The sequence below is a fragment of the Onychostoma macrolepis genome, chromosome 01, assembly GCF_012432095.1.
Source record: "Onychostoma macrolepis isolate SWU-2019 chromosome 01, ASM1243209v1, whole genome shotgun sequence".
Taxonomy (NCBI): Eukaryota; Metazoa; Chordata; class Actinopteri; order Cypriniformes; family Cyprinidae; genus Onychostoma; species Onychostoma macrolepis.
Window position 1 is genome coordinate 7,615,399 of NC_081155.1, and position 16,328 is coordinate 7,631,726.

At 38.7% G+C, this 16,328-nt stretch overlaps 1 protein-coding gene across 1 annotated transcript in view; it reads right to left on the reverse strand.

Annotated features, from left to right (window-relative positions):
* Positions 1-16,328, reverse strand: part of LOC131537015 (hemicentin-1-like) — a 115,650-nt gene that overhangs the window by 61,194 nt on the left and 38,128 nt on the right. The window contains exons 8-11 of the mRNA XM_058770228.1: positions 14,707-14,961; positions 14,338-14,592; positions 5,719-5,973; positions 5,362-5,616 (exon numbers count right to left, since the gene is read on the reverse strand). Of these exons, the coding sequence (XP_058626211.1) occupies positions 5,362-5,616; positions 5,719-5,973; positions 14,338-14,592; positions 14,707-14,961 (1,020 nt within the window). The remainder of the gene's footprint in view (positions 1-5,361; positions 5,617-5,718; positions 5,974-14,337; positions 14,593-14,706; positions 14,962-16,328) is intronic.

The following is a 16,328-nucleotide window of genomic DNA, read 5'->3' on the forward strand; positions in this document are numbered from 1 at the left end:
ATGACGCAGTGAGTATGTTTACACAACAATATTGTGATTTTAAGGATTAAGACAAAACTCTTGAAGTGATATCAGATTTAAGTAGCCTCACACGGGGCACCACTAAATGTTGTGATTTTAGATTTAAGTAGCACCACCAGTGTAACGGCTTTGGGCTTAAATATTATATTAATATTAAAATTAATGTATAATTTTGGTCATACTATTTTACGGGACATCAGGCAAGGAATTGCACCTTGACAATAAAGAACAATCATGGAAGATTGTTGAATAAATAATAATAACATTTAAATTATAGGAAGTTGTAGTCTGACCAATCTGAAGGATTTGTGAGATATCGTTAACTTGTAGAGCCTTTTACTGTATTATCAACACAAGGAAGACACAAGTATAATAAAAAGGGCTTTTATTAACAAAGGGATAGACAAGAGTAACTAACAACTACTAAATGGATAGAGTGCAAAGACTGATAAATGCAAGTGACTGAGTTGGATGTTACTATGGACGTTATCTTGTGGAAAGATAATCTGAAGTTTCCTAGAAGTAATAAGGTAAACCTTATTCTAGTTTCAACAAATAAATCAAAATATTATTTGTTATTAACTCAAATCAGTTTTATAGAATCTAATGCAAATTAGATAATCATATACTGACAGCAGTCTCTGGGAAGAAGTTTGGAAAGAGTGATATATTCACATTCCGCCTGGCCATGTGCTGAGTTTGAGCAGCGATGTCTTCCACTTGTTGTTGCAGTGGAAGGAAAGGAGTTGGATCCGTTTCACAGTCTTGAACACGAAGCACTGGTGGACGATGAACTCCTGAGCACCGAGAAGGTTCTTTGGTCTGGAACACGCAAACTGGAGCCTTGAAGGTGAAGGTTCTGAAGTCAGTACAGAAGATCCAGACTAACTGGAACACGCAGGAGGGAGGATCATTGATGTTGACTTTCTGAAGTCGTTGCAGAAGATCCTGGCTGTTTGGAACTCGCAAACAGAGGATCGCTGAAGAGAAGATTCTGAAGTCGTTGGAGAAGATTGGGGGGCACTAAGCTTGTGATCGTTGTTGCTGTGGCATTTTCCAAACTCACTTCTTGCAGAACTTCCTTGTTTCTCCGTCAGAGCAGTTTAGCTCTTGGCTTAGCAGTAGACCACACCACTTAGAAGCTAACTTAGCTTACAACATCTTAGCACACTTCTTTGTCTTGGAGAGAACCTTGTATTCCTTTCCTGAGAAGGCGGGATTTGCAAGTTGGCACCTTTCAGATCCAGCATTCTGATTTGCTGAGGCTGTCAGAGGTGACCATGGTATGGCCTCTCTCTGACATGAGGACTGTTTGCATAGCTTAAAGTCCACATTTGCAACAATGTCTTTAAATATTTTCCTATGTATTATTCACTTTCCAAACCAATTCCAGATTAACCTACACATCGTGCTGAAAATATGAAGACCAAACACCAATGGGTAATGCTTAGCATTGACCCCTGCATTATATACTGTACAGTATATACTTTAAAGGTGCTGTATGTATGATTGACACCTAGCGGTTGAACTAGGTATTGCAGTTCAAATTCAAAATATTGGAGAAGGTTTTTTTCACCCGGCCCCTCCTCCTCAGACTTGAAGCACACGCAGGTTGCCAGATTAACGACACCAACAGGAACGAGTGCACATACAGATGAATGAAATTAAATACGCTGTGTTTTCCGCCAACTGGCAACCAGGGGTGCCGAAATACAATTGGGTAAACTGGCAGTGGGCGGGTTTCACAAACCATAACAAACACAGACATTCCGGGCCGGAATGCACATTTTCAAAGGAGAATAACTGACTGTTGAATTGTTTTTCAGATAAACAAGTATGTTAACTTAGCATGTTTCTTAAATATCTGCAAACATATTATGGTATTTTTATGCTTTAGTAGAGTCAAAATCCTACATACAGCACCTTTAATAGGTAATGTCGCATACCCTGTTTTATCACACACAGCACTCATTAAGTGCATGCAGTTCTGTAAATGGATATGAGGGAAGTTTAGTAAATTTTGTGTCCATTTTGTGTGAATGCATGTGAAGATGTATCCTTTGCCACAAGGCAAAACCGGTTTGGTCAATCCGAGGTAGTGAGTGATCGTTCACACTTAGGTCTCAAGAATGAATAACTGTAATCAGTGAAAGATCACATGGTGATTGGATCAGTCTTTGATCCATGAAATGCTGAGGTCATAGACTGTAAAAAAGATGGACGACACGTCTCCACTTCCTTGCACTATAGAAAAGTGAAGCCAAAACATTCTCAGTATGGCTGCTGTCATCTTGCGAAAATGATGTAATTTGCAGTCAGAGTCTGCGCAGTAGTGATTTATAGGTGGAGTTGCGGAATCAAAGTCCTGCCCAAACTCACACAGACCCAATCGCAAGCTCACAATCATGACACCACACCACATTTTTATATATCTTAAGGGCTCAGACAGTCAACTGTTCTCACAGAACCCATAAAACCCTTTTTGATTCTGTCTCAGGAGGCCCAACTGATTCTCTGTCACTTATAACGGTCCCTGACGGTCACTATACTTAAAAATTGCTGGGCATTGGAGCATCTGTTGATTAGGGGCATGTTAATGGTTGGTGTTCCCCAATGCTGGTTATATGCACTTGCTTGCTGTAATAAATCAGTGCAAGTTAATTACTACACATTCTGTTGTGTTCTGACGACAAACATGGTTCACTTCTGTCTCCATCTGAACTGGCCCTTTCTGTCTTTCAATACAGCCCTGCACTATGGTGATAAAACACACTGGAACTAGTGGATCTATTGTCAGTTCTTGCACCTGTGTTCACTTACACATCACATTCAACATTACAGCATCAGAGTATTTCTCTCCATGTTCACTGAAGGATTTGCACTTGTATTTTGTACGGTCATCGGGATCTTAAAACTTAATTAAATTAATACTAATAATACTGTAGCCCCCTTACCAATTTACCGCTGGACTGATAAGGGCCTGAGTTCGAAATTCTAAATGATCCTTGGTCTAGCTGCCTTCGGATGGAAATGTATCACTAACTGATTTCTTGTGGACTTATGGTTCTTCCTGTACTCCCTATACAATTCAATCAAGAAAATGGAACACAACACACTACACAATTAAGTGAGTGATTTCAAAAATGTATTGAAACGAATTAACATAGGTAAATGATATGACCGCTGCAGATGTAGGGTTTTAACAATAAATGAATTCAAAACAAAAAGAGAGAAATACAAACAAAAGATACACCAATAAATGGATTATTAATGCAACCTGTTGTCTGTCTGTTATGTGTTTAACTAAAACAAAATTCTTTCTCTTCAACACTCACTCTCAATAATTGTTCTCTAATTTACCCTTTTTCCTGCATTACACTTCAAATTCTTTCACCAACTGAAATTTACCTTTCCACGTGGCGTGAACGATTTTCTATAGCGTTAGCTTATAACACTTTAAACTAATACTAACACCTGTGTTCTTCTGCGCACAAACTTTAACAAACCTAACTTTAACAGTATCAATCAGCTCAGATGAGAAAAATCACAGTGGAATACTATTTTTAATTAACGAATATGTGGATCCACACTCACTCATACTCACACACACACACCGTCCCACTGAAACCCACCCCGTTGCAGGCCTGATTCGATGTTTGCGATCGTTGTGGCCAGTAAAACAAAGGTCTCTTCGCTCAGCCGAGCAAACAAAATAAAGTCTGTGTTACCTCAACGATCCGATGTGAGCAAATTTGTTGTGTAAGTGCAAGCTGATTCAGTTCTTTGGTTTCCATCCATCTCGTGCCAACTTTCAGTTCACTGTTACTCGAACGGGTTTTCAAATAATAAAGTCCCGAGTCCGCGGCTAATTACACAACATACGTTGAACTCACAACATAAAATAAACAGCATACGTAATCACGAATCTTCATAATCTTTCTCACTTTTCTTTCTAGTAGCCCGAGTAGTACCTCTAGATCAGGGGAACATGAATATCGATAGAAACAATAAAAGATTGTATGGCCTAAAATCCCGAGTTTCTCCAATCGACATCATGCGTCACTCTCTTCGCTCATTCCCTCTATAAAGGCACGAGCAGTACCTCTATGTGGACAAAATGCGGACTGTACTTCAGAAAATTTTAGGTTGTATGGCCTAAAACCCGGTTTCTGGCTTTCACTATGAGATAATCGCTGGAAACGTTAAGGATTGTATGGCCTAAAATCCCCGGTTAACCCAACGATATCCTGCTTCTCTCGTGTCTCTCCCTCCTCTCCCCCAATCTTCCTTCTCCTTTTTCTAAGTCCCACCCCCTCTCCTTCATGATTGGAGGAATGAACTTAGATACTCTAATTTATCCAAGGTGATCTCAGCAACACACAAACTTGCTGTTAAGCACGTTCGACCAAGTGCATTTCAACCGAACTCCCCGTGTAAGCGAGTCTCTTAAAGCAACAACACATATTACAAAATACATACTTTCACCCACTAACACAGAATTTTTTTTTCCAGTAACAGGGTTACAATACTAATACTTAATTAAAACTATGAAAGTAATTCTATGAAGATCAGCGAGTGATTCCCTCTTTTCTTTTATCGTTTGATTAACATTAATGCAACAGTCAGCCTATATTAAGACATAGTGTAGGCTAATGCAGTGGTTTTCAAACTTGTTCCTGGGGACCCACAGCTCTGCACATTTTGCATGTCTCCCTAATTTACACACCTGATTCAGATCATCAGCTCTTTAGGAAAGAGCTCCATGAACTCAAATGAGTGTGTCAGATAAGGGAGACATGCAAAATGTGCAGAGCTGTGGGTCCCGAGGAACAGGATTGAAAATCACTGGGCTAATGCATCGTTTCTCTCCAACAGTTCCCCACATGTTCACTTAAGACATAACATATTAGGTTTGCATGAATACTTAAATATATTTAGCCTACTGTAAATCTGTGTATATGTGTACTGGGATAGAGCACCGTGGGTGTCGTCTTTAAGCAGGCACTTCGGACAGCAGTCAGTCGTTCAGCACAAAAAGCAAACGGTAAAAAGGTACTCCTCTCAGAAAACGTACAAATAAAGATTTTTTTTTTAGGTATTTAATTACTATTTAGAGTATTGGGATAGCTAGAGGGGGGCTTAATTAACCTTTTTTTTTTTTGTGAAATCCTTGAATTCGACCAAAATCAGCATTTTTCTGTTATTTTTGACTTAATTTAATTAGTTTATTTAATTTATTTATACTTTTTTATTTTTTTGCCTGTAGCTCAAAATTAGCCAGCACAGGTCACATATTGTACCTTCAAAGAATTTGAATTTACTGAACCATCATTAACTCACACATGACGTGTAAAGTCACAGCATCAGCGTATTTATCTCCATGTTTATTGCTGGACTTGCACTTGTATTCTCCACTGTGACCCGAGCTGATCTTTGAGATGCTGTAGATTCTTCCAGATCCTACAATCATTCCTCCTTTAAACCAGCTGATTTCTGCAGGTGGGTTTGAATCACTGCTGCAGCTCAGAGTCACTGAATTTCCCTCCTTTATTTCACCAGATGGACTGATGGACACTGAGACTCTCTTGGGTGGGTCTAAAACGGAAAACATAGATGTCATTAACAATCAAAAATAATTTGAAATCAAATATAGTTGGAAGATTTATTGATACAACCAATTAACTATCATTTACTCACACGTGACGTTTAAAGTCACAGCATCAGAGTATTTCTCGCCATGTTTATTCCTGGACTTGCACTTGTATTCTCCACTGTGATCAGAGCTGATCTTTGAGATGCTGTAGATTCTTGCAGATCTTACAATCATTCCTCCTTTAAACCAGCTGATTTCTGCAGGTGGGTTTGAATCACTGCTGCAGCTCAGAGTCACTGAATCTCCCTCCTTTATTTCACCAGATGGACTGATGGACACTGAGATGTTCTTCGGTGCATCTAAAAGAGAAAACAGATTTCATTAAATATCAGAAAGTTGACATCACATACTATGTTCAGAAGATCTAAAGGGCCAATATGTCAGTTTCACCACTAGAGGTATTTTATTCAAAACAATAACAAATACATAGCTTAATGACGCAGTGAGTATGTTTACACAACAATATTGTGATTTTAAGGATTAAGACAAAACTCTTGAAGTGATATCAGATTTAAGTAGCCTCACACGGGGCACCACTAAATGTTGTGATTTTAGATTTAAGTAGCACCACCAGTGTAACGGCTTTGGGCTTAAATATTATATTAATATTAAAATGAATATATAATTTTGGTCATACTATTTTACGGGACATCAGGCAAGGAATTGCACCTTGACAATAAAGAACAATCATGGAAGATTGTTGAATAAATAATAATAACGTTTAAATTATAGGAAGTTGTAGTCTGACCAATCTGAAGGATTTGTGAGATATCGTTAACTTGTAGAGCCTTTTTACTGTATTATCAACACAAGGAAGACACAAGTATAATAAAAGGGCTTTTATTAACAAAGGGATAGACAAGAGTAACTAACAACTACTAAATGGATAGAGTGCAAAGACTGATAAATGCAAGTGACTGAGTTGGATGTTACTATGGACGTTATCTTGTGGAAAGATAATCTGAAGTTTCCTAGAAGTAATAAGGTAAACCTTATTCTAGTTTCAACAAATAAATCAAAATATTATTTGTTATTAACTCAAATCAGTTTTATAGAATCTAATGCAAATTAGATAATCATATACTGACAGCAGTCTCTGGGAAGAAGTTTGGAAAGAGTGATATATTCACATTCCGCCTGGCCATGTGCTGAGTTTGAGCAGCGATGTCTTCCACTTGTTGTTGCAGTGGAAGGAAAGGAGTTGGATCTGTTTCACAGTCTTGAACACGAAGCACTGGTGGACGATGAACTCCTGAGCACCGAGAAGGTTATTTGGTCTGGAACACGCAAACTGGAGCCTTGAAGGTGAAGGTTCTGAAGTCAGTACAGAAGATCCAGACTAACTGGAACACGCAGGAGGGAGGATCATTGATGTTGACTTTCTGAAGTTGTTGCAGAAGATCCTGGCTGTTTGGAACTCGCAAACAGAGGATCGCTGAAGAGAAGATTCTGAAGTTGTTGGAGAAGATTGGGGGGCACTAAGCTTGTGATCGTTGTTGCTGTGGCATTTTCCAAACTCACTTCTTGCAGAACTTCCTTGTTTCTCCGTCAGAGCAGCTTAGCAGCTTAGCTCTTGGCTTAGCAGTAGACCAAACCACTTAGAAGCTAACTTAGCTTACAACATCTTAGCACACTTATTTGTCTTGGAGAGAACCTTGTATTCCTTTCCTGAGAAGGCGGGATTTGCAAGTTGGCACCTTTCAGATCCAGCATTCTGATTTGCTGAGGCTGTCAGAGGTGACCATGGTATGACCTCTCTCTGACATGAGGTCTGTTTGCATAGCTTAAAGTCCACATTTGCAACAATGTCTTTAAATATTTTCCTATATATTATTCACTTTCCAAACCAATTCCAGATTAACCTACACATTGTGCTGAAAATACGAAGACCAAACACCAATGGGTAATGCTTAGCATTGACCCCTGCATTATATACTGTACAGTATATACCTTAATAGGTAATCTTGCATACCCTGTTTTATCACACGCAGCACTCATTAAGTGCATGCAGTTCTGTAAATGGATATGAGGGAAGTTTAGTAAATTTTGTGTCCATTTTGTGTGAATGCATGTGAAGATGTATCCTTTGCCACAAGGCAAAACCGGTTTGGTCAATCCGAGGTAGTGAGTGATCGTTCACACTTAGGTCTCAAGAATGAAGAACTGTGATCAGTGAAAGATCACATGGTGATTGGATCAGTCTTTGATCCATGAAATGCTGACGTCATAGACTGTAAAAAAGATGGACGACGCGTCTCCACTTCCTTCCAGTATAGAAAAGTGAAGCCAAAACATTCTCAGTATGGCCGCTGTCATCTTGCGAAAATGATGTAATTTGCAGCCAGAGTCTGCGCAGTAGTGATTTTTAGGTGGAGTTGCAGAATCAAAGTCCTGCCCAAACTCACACAGACCCAATCGCAAGCTCACAATCATGACACCACACCACATTTTTATAGCATCAAATAATTAAATGGAAACTTATTAGAAAAATGAACACTTCAACACACATCAGCTAACACATCATCTAAAATGACAGAAAACGTCTTTTGAAAAAAATGATTTGAAGTGTAATTTGATTTAGTTTGGCTCATGTACCATTAACCCTTTAGGCACCAGGGTTTTTTTGGAAAAATACTGCATTTTGACATCAAGATTTCAAAAGCTTGTGGCTTGAAAGGGCTTAAAAATCTACTGTAAATTAGAAAAATGTTGGGCATGACCGAAAGTTTATGTGGGGTGAAAATATACTCATCTAATTAGCATATAATGACGTCATCAGGGGGCGGCCCTCTTGAATTTCATAATATTCAGGAAATAATAGATACTGAATGGATGTTTGAACTTATTTGCATGTTTGTTTTTTTTTTTTTTTGTCTTTTTATCCTCATTCCAAATGATCAGGAAAAGAGGAAATCAACAGTAAAACAGGAGAAAGTAGTAAATTATTACTATATTACTGTGCCATAGTAAAATACATGTGCCTATTTTTTGTTCTTGAGAGTATGGTACATCTCATCGCATGGCACAGCACACAGACCTACCCCACACTGACTGCACCTGTACTGCCTGCCTGTGGCCCTTTGAGCGTGCGCTATCAGAACAAACGACGCAATCTGGCCGATCATCAGCAAAGCGGAGCCTATGGACACTAAGACCACGTCCACCCCTGCCATCCCCATCCCCGTTGGGCAAAGGCTCGAAATGATCACTTGATGGTGCTTTGTGAACACTCTCGCCTTTTACTGTAGCACCATTGCGCATGCAAAGATGTACTGGGAGATGCGCGATCATTAGACAACTGATCGTCATTTCCAAAAGGCAAATATTCCCCTTCAGAGTCAGAATCGGCGAATAACATTTGCAACACATCCTCACGGTACAACTTTTTATTTGCCATTTGGCAATTTTCTCTCAAATTTCACAATTTACTTAGACACTATGAACTGAACTGCTTCTGCATCAATGACACGATCGCTCACTTGCTCTGCTATTTCCTCGAACAATTTTGGTCAAGAATCTAAGTACTACATGTCTGCCATCTAGTGGTAGGGAATACAAATGTGATATTACACCATATTAGGAACTACAGTCTATTTCATGAAGTATGATGTCTTGACACAATTTTGCGACTTTGGCACTTAGAGGGTTAAATTACATGGCGAGGGCAGGGTTTATGACCTATACTGCATCCTGTCACCTGGGGGCGATCGAAACGTTCTGGCTTCACTTTTCAAGACTTGTGCGGCACACTTGGCTGACATCCTATCCTTCCACAAATTATAAGTTTGAGGGAGACTAAGGCTGCATTTACACTGCAGGTCTTTATGACCAATTCCGATTTTGTGACTATATCCGATTTTTTGGACGACGTGCTTACATTTCTTTTAAAAGTGACCCGTATCCAATGTGTGCATTTTACACTGCACTTGGTGAAACAAGCCAAAAATAGCATATATGATTAATTTATTGACATGGAATTCATATAGAAACTATACATCAAAATAATTATATATCCTAGTACAAATTCTTCAGGACAGTGATGTACGCAGCTCCGCTGAAAGCTTGCGAGTGGAATAATACTCAGGTAGATATTGTTAAGCATGTCACATTGTCTTTGTTTTTCTTTAGTAATTGAAACCAAATGCGTTCATCAGTGATTGTAAATCAAAGGTAGGGACATGTTTGTGTGCATTTTATTTTGTGGTTTCAATGGAACGAACGGGATAGCGCTCGTCCGTGCACGAGCCGTAACTGACAACAGCGGCAACGAGCTCTCAGCGGAATTTCAAAAGCAACACATTTCAGCGTCAGATCGCCTTTTATTTAAAACAAACGAACGAAATTAATACTCTGCTACTCAACTAGAGATGTTTCATTTGTTACAGGTATGTCTGTACCGTGAAATGTTTAAAAAAAACCTCACTTTTAAATGACGTAGGTGTCGCATTTACAGGGGAATATCCGATCTGACCGCTTACACTGCAGGTGCAAATGCACGCATCTGATTCATATCTGATTTATTTCCACATATGAATGAGGCCTGAAACCGATCGGAGAATATCGGAATCCATGTGATTTTTTCCTGCTTACACGGTCGTGGGCCATATCCGATCTGTGCCACATGGGAGGAAAAAATCGGAATTGGGTCACTTGAACCACGCAGTGTAAATGCGGCCTAAGTCAGTTCCTTCATGGGGGTTACTGTATGTTAATGTTAACCCCCCTCTCCACAAGAGGTAGTGTTGTTTTCTTAAAACAAAAGGCATCCTTTGTTGTCCACGCAGCCTGATTACATCAAATTATAACTTTACATGCGTTGGATGGAAAGGATTTTTGCTCGCTGTTCACTACACTCTGATTAAGAATTTACCATGTAAACAGAGATTTTTTATTACCTTAATCTGGCTAAAGTGATACTCAAAGTAAACACAAATTGAATTAAGACATATGGAGTATTCCTATTTTAGTCACGTTATTGAAGTGCAGTATAGACATGTACACACCTTAATCACACTATTTCCGTATTGTAGGAATTTTCAGTTTTTAACCGTTTGATGGCAAACAAAAGCATGGCTTCAATAAAGTCATTGTCCGTTTTCATGCACAGCATGACAAATAATTAACTGCACTTGAAGCTTTCAGTTAACTAAAAATGAAACAACCAAAACTGTATATGACATCAAAACAAAGATGAACTATATGTTTATAAGTTAAATTCTGGAGGGGATGTCGGATGGCGTCGCATGGGAACGTAATGACATGTGCCATTAATCGATGTACTATAACATGTAAAATGGGAACATATAAGACATAACACATAAGGAATATTCTAAAAGCAACTCATGTAAACATCTTAAAGCCTTTCCACACTGAGCACAATTCGAAAAAGCGAGGCGAATGGCAAGAGATATGATTACATGATAGACAGGTCTAGAGTGAACAAGCTCTGACTCTTAAACCTCGCGCTTGTGGAAGATAATGGACGTGCTCTTCAGATCACATAATTCAGTCTAGAATTAATAGAAATGTTATTCTGTATAAAAAACGTGAGAATAGTCTTTTCTTAAATACCAACAATAACAAGAACTCAGCATTCACTCTTCTCTCTTGCGGAAAAAGTCCTCTACTTTAGTGTTTTTACGTTCATGCTCAATACAGTCTTCTGAGCTTTTAGCGCCACTGTGTTGACCTTTTGGGTAAAAGCAGTTACTCTGGCCACGTGATGTAATGCTCAAATCTTATTGGACGACCAATAAGCATTTATTAAAGAGTCCAAAAACAAACAGTTTAATTCAAATCAGGGCAAAACAGAGTAACAGAAAACAATAAACCAGCAACCAAAGACAAAGAAAGCCAGCTTATATGTGGATAAGTTAAAAAGGTAAATGAGACAGCTGAATGTACTGAGACTTGATAGTCAAAGTAAAGGGTGATGGGAACTGAAGTCCAGAGAAACAAACAAAACTAAGAAGCGTGCCCTCTGGTGGCTATACATTGGCACACCAACTAGACACTGTGACAAACATTGTTAAAATATTTGGTATATTATAAGTACACAAGTCAACATAATATATGCACTGTTCTAATGGTTTTGAAAGGAGTTAAATTATTTCCCTATGAAATTAATTCCTCATGAAGCCAAAACTCAGGAACTTTCGCAAACACATGCCATGCAACAAAACAATACACTTTCTAATCTGACGGGAAGATCTGGAAGAAACAACTGTCCATTCACCCACCTTTAAGCCCCCTCCTTCCTTCCCAGGTCACCAAAACTTTACTTAGGAGTGTAAAGAACTCAAGTTATTATACTTATATCATGCATTTACTGTATATTCAGAATATATAATCACAATCCTTTCATGTTTGGTATCGTTCTAAATGTCTCTGTGCAATTGGTAAACTGGTCTCAACTTCACAGTAGCCACTTATATTATGAGAAAAACTTTTGTAGAATTGTGTTCTGCTGCTGAGGGGTGTGTCCCCTTTTAGGGGTATGTGAGAATGTTTATCTATCTCCAGCCAGGTGCAACCCTGGAGCACGAGAATCTAAAAAACGAAAAGGTATTTTATGTTTTTACAACAGATTTGTTGTTTGGTCTGAGTATACAAAAACCCCACACAACATATGTGAGAGTCTCTGGAGCTTTGCACCAGAACTCTCGCTGCTGTGTGTCTCTCGGCTGTCAGGTATGCATTTCATTTTTATTCAAAAATGTAATTGTGTTAAACACATTGTGCCCACAGAGCACAATGTATTGTTGTTTGTGCTACTATATGGGCACATAGGCTAGTTAAGTTTATTCTTTAAAAACACAATTACTTTGCTGTAAGTGTTCTTTTAAATACTTAGGTAAAAGGATGTAGATGTTATGCATTTAGACCATGTGTCTTGTGTTAAATTAGGATAGCTGTTACATGTGAGACTATGTTAAATTTGTTTGTCTCCTGCGTGGAACACTTGTGTAACGGGGCTGACGAGACGTGAGACGTGCGGATCCAAGTGCAAGCTTTTATTTACAGGCATGGTCATAAATACAGGCAGGGTCGAGCAATGGCAAACAGGTATGGCAGGGACAAGACAAAGAGTAATCCTAGGGCAAGCTAAGGTCGACGATAGGCGAACAGTATCCAAGGGACAAGGCAGAGAGATAATCCAGGGAACACAGGCTATAATCCAGGCAAGGGAATAAACAGAGTCCGAACAGTGAGACAGGGGTAAATACAGGGAAACACAAAGTAGAAAATAACAAAAGTTCCATAAAGCAGCTGACACTAGGGGAGTGAAAAACGCAGGACAATACAGGAACTGAATAGAAACACGGAATGGCACGGAAAAGGTTAATTCAGGAAACACGGGCTAGAAAACAAACACAGGAAAACGGGCAATGCAAGACTAGGATACTAACAAGGGCTCTGTTGCTACAGCTAGGGGAGCGGTAAACGCATACAATACTCGGCCAAGAGGGAAACAAAGTCCAGGGTTTAAATAGAGTGTGTGATTAGTGATGCTGTGTGATCAGTGCCTACAGCTGTGTGTGCAATTAGTGCAATGAATGATGGGAAATGGAGTCCATTGTGATGTGTGGTGTGAAAGTCCATGTGGTGAGCGAGTGACCTCTGGTGGTGAATGAACGGAAGTGCAGACCAGATTCGTGACAACTTGGCTACTTTCCATATAGCTACAATTAAACCATATACAGAAGCAGGGTTGCCACGAGGGTACAATGTGATTCACAATTGCATTATCCTTTTCTAAATTGGCTTAGTGTGTAGTGGTATTTCCTCAAATCTGCATTCAGGACAGATCATACCAAAGCACCAATGGATGAACCATGGAGAACACCATTAGGGGCTTCTGATTTCTGACTGTCACTGGCTTTACACGGTGTAGCTCTCGTGGTCATAGGAAAAAATACACTTTGAACACATGAACATGCATGCAGGGTGCAGCTCACTTAAAGGTATTATAAGTGACCCTCTCTGTGAAAACCCAGCTAAAGTCATTTTTTTGTGATTTACTGTTTTCTACACAAAATCATCCTTCATAAGGTAAAGAACATTCTGTGAAAATTGAACCTTCATATCTTTAATATTAATTGAGTAGGGCCATGTCAAAGATTGAAATTATAGTGAAATTAATGGTTGAAATCCAGCTTTGATGCTTGTTATCTCATAATTAGATTTTGAGACTTTAGCCTGGATTTCACAGAGAGGGTCACAATTTACTCTGCATCCTCTGAGTAAGTTGAGAACTGATGAGTTTGTCCGTGGGTTCACTATCGGCTGTGTGCAATTCCTGTGCGATACCTGGTCCCTAATGAATGAAGAATTGAAAGTATGGAATTTCCAGAATAATCAAATATCTAAATTAATATACAATCGATATCTGTGATCAGTTTTTAATTAAGAATATTGCCCAAATTTAATAATCACCTGAAATTGGAGTCAGATTGGACACGGAGCTAGACCAAATTTGAAACTAAATCCTATAAATTCAGAGGCGCAAGTAAAAGACAGAATACTCATTAAACCTTCAACCAGGCTGCTGGATTCCGCTTTTGGGCTGGCGGGTGGATCCATACAGTTTTTAGATATTATTATGTAAAAATCTTACATATTGTACCATCAAAGCCAAAGTTACTGAACCATCATTAACTCACACATGATGTTTAAAGTCACAGCATCAGAGTATTTCTCTCCATGTTTATATCTGGACTTGCACTTGTATTCTCCACTGTGATCAGAGCTGATCTTTGAGATGATGTAGATTCTTCCAGATCCTAGAAACGTTCCTCCTTTAAACCAGCTGATTTCTGCAGGTGGGTTTGAATCACTGCTGCAGTTCAGAGTCACTGAATCTCCCTCCTTTATTTCACCACATGGACTGATGGACACCAAGACACTCTTGGGTGGGTCTAACAACAATTAGCAGATCATATATTTAAGACATATTACACATTTTTTTTAAAATAATATGAACTGAAATTATCAAAACAGAATTAGCATAGTTTGTTTCATAGTAAACTTACAGATGACATTTAAAGTCACAGCATCAGAGTATTTATTTCCATGTTCATTGATGGACTTGCACTTGTATTGTCCACTGTGATCAGAGCTGATCTTTGAGATGCTGTAGATTCTGCCAGATCCTACAAATTTACTTCCTTTAAACCAGCTGATTTCTGCAGGTGGGTTTGAATCACTGCTGCAGCTCAGAGTCACTGAATCTCCCTCCACTATTTCACCAGATGAACTGATGGACATTGAGATGCTTCTGGGTGGGTCTAATAACAATTATCAGATTAATTATTTAAGGCTTTCACACACACACACACACACACACACACATATATACATTATATATATATATATATATATATATATATATATATATATAATAGGGGTGTAACGATACGCATATTCATATTGAACCATTCGGTACGAGGCTTTGGTACAGAGATATTGTCAAAAACATAAAATATTGGCAATATTAAGAGTATTTAGCATTTCCAGTTAATGTAGGCCTGTTACATTATTATTTGTATTAGGCCTATTATTATTATTATGAAGTATTATTAAATTCAAATTTCAATTAATTTGCCCTGCAATAATTACCACATAACTGACACGCTGCGAGGATAACATGAAATACATTTCTTCTTATTTTTTTTCACCATGTACAGGCCACAAAATAAATTTTAAGGAAATAAATTAAAACAGCTATAGCCTATATCGTTATCAGCATATGTTGAAGTATATTCATCTTTCGTCGTCTATGAGAGAATAAATGGCGTCAGATGCCAAAAGCTCCGTTTTTACTTTCACTTTCTGCATAGTGAATTGACTGAGATTAAGATGTTAATGCATAAATATTGTGCAAAGTTTGCACTTGTGCAAACGCGTGCTGTGTGCTATCCATTGGCTTACCTTCATGGTTTAAAACAGAAATATTTCCAATGTAACTAATTACCCCACCCCCCCTATCAAAAACGTACTGAACCAAACTGAACCATGAATTTTGTGAACGGTTACACCCCTAATATATATATATATATATATATATATATATATATATAAATGTAATTACTTATATGATCAAGGGCTGGACGATATGGCCAAAATTGATATCGTGATATATATCTTTATTTTGGTAAATACAATATAATATAGATAAGAACAATATTTAAAAGGGTCATCGGATGCCCATTTTCCACAAATTGATATGATTCTTTAGGGTCTTAATGAGAAGTCTATAACATACTTTGGTTAAAATTTATCAGTGGTAGTGTAAAAAACACCCTTTTTACCTTGTCAAAATCAGCCCTTTTTAGAACGAGCTGTTCTGTTGCATTTGCCTTTAAATGCTAATGAGCTCTGCTGACCCCAGCCCTCTCTTCTGTGGGCTGGCCAGCTGTAATGTTTACTTTAGCCGCATTTAGCGCAGACCTTGCTAACTACCACATTATTAAGAAAGGTGATTTGCAAAGATGCATATAAAACCCATACTCACTTCTGCTGTAGGTGGCCTGAGATGCTCAGGCCCTAGCCCGGCCCATGTCCAACAGCTTTACCGGCCCGAGTCCGACCCGATCCCCTCGCCCCCCCCCCCCCCCCCCCCCCCCCCTTCTCCCAGAACGGCTCATGTTTCAGC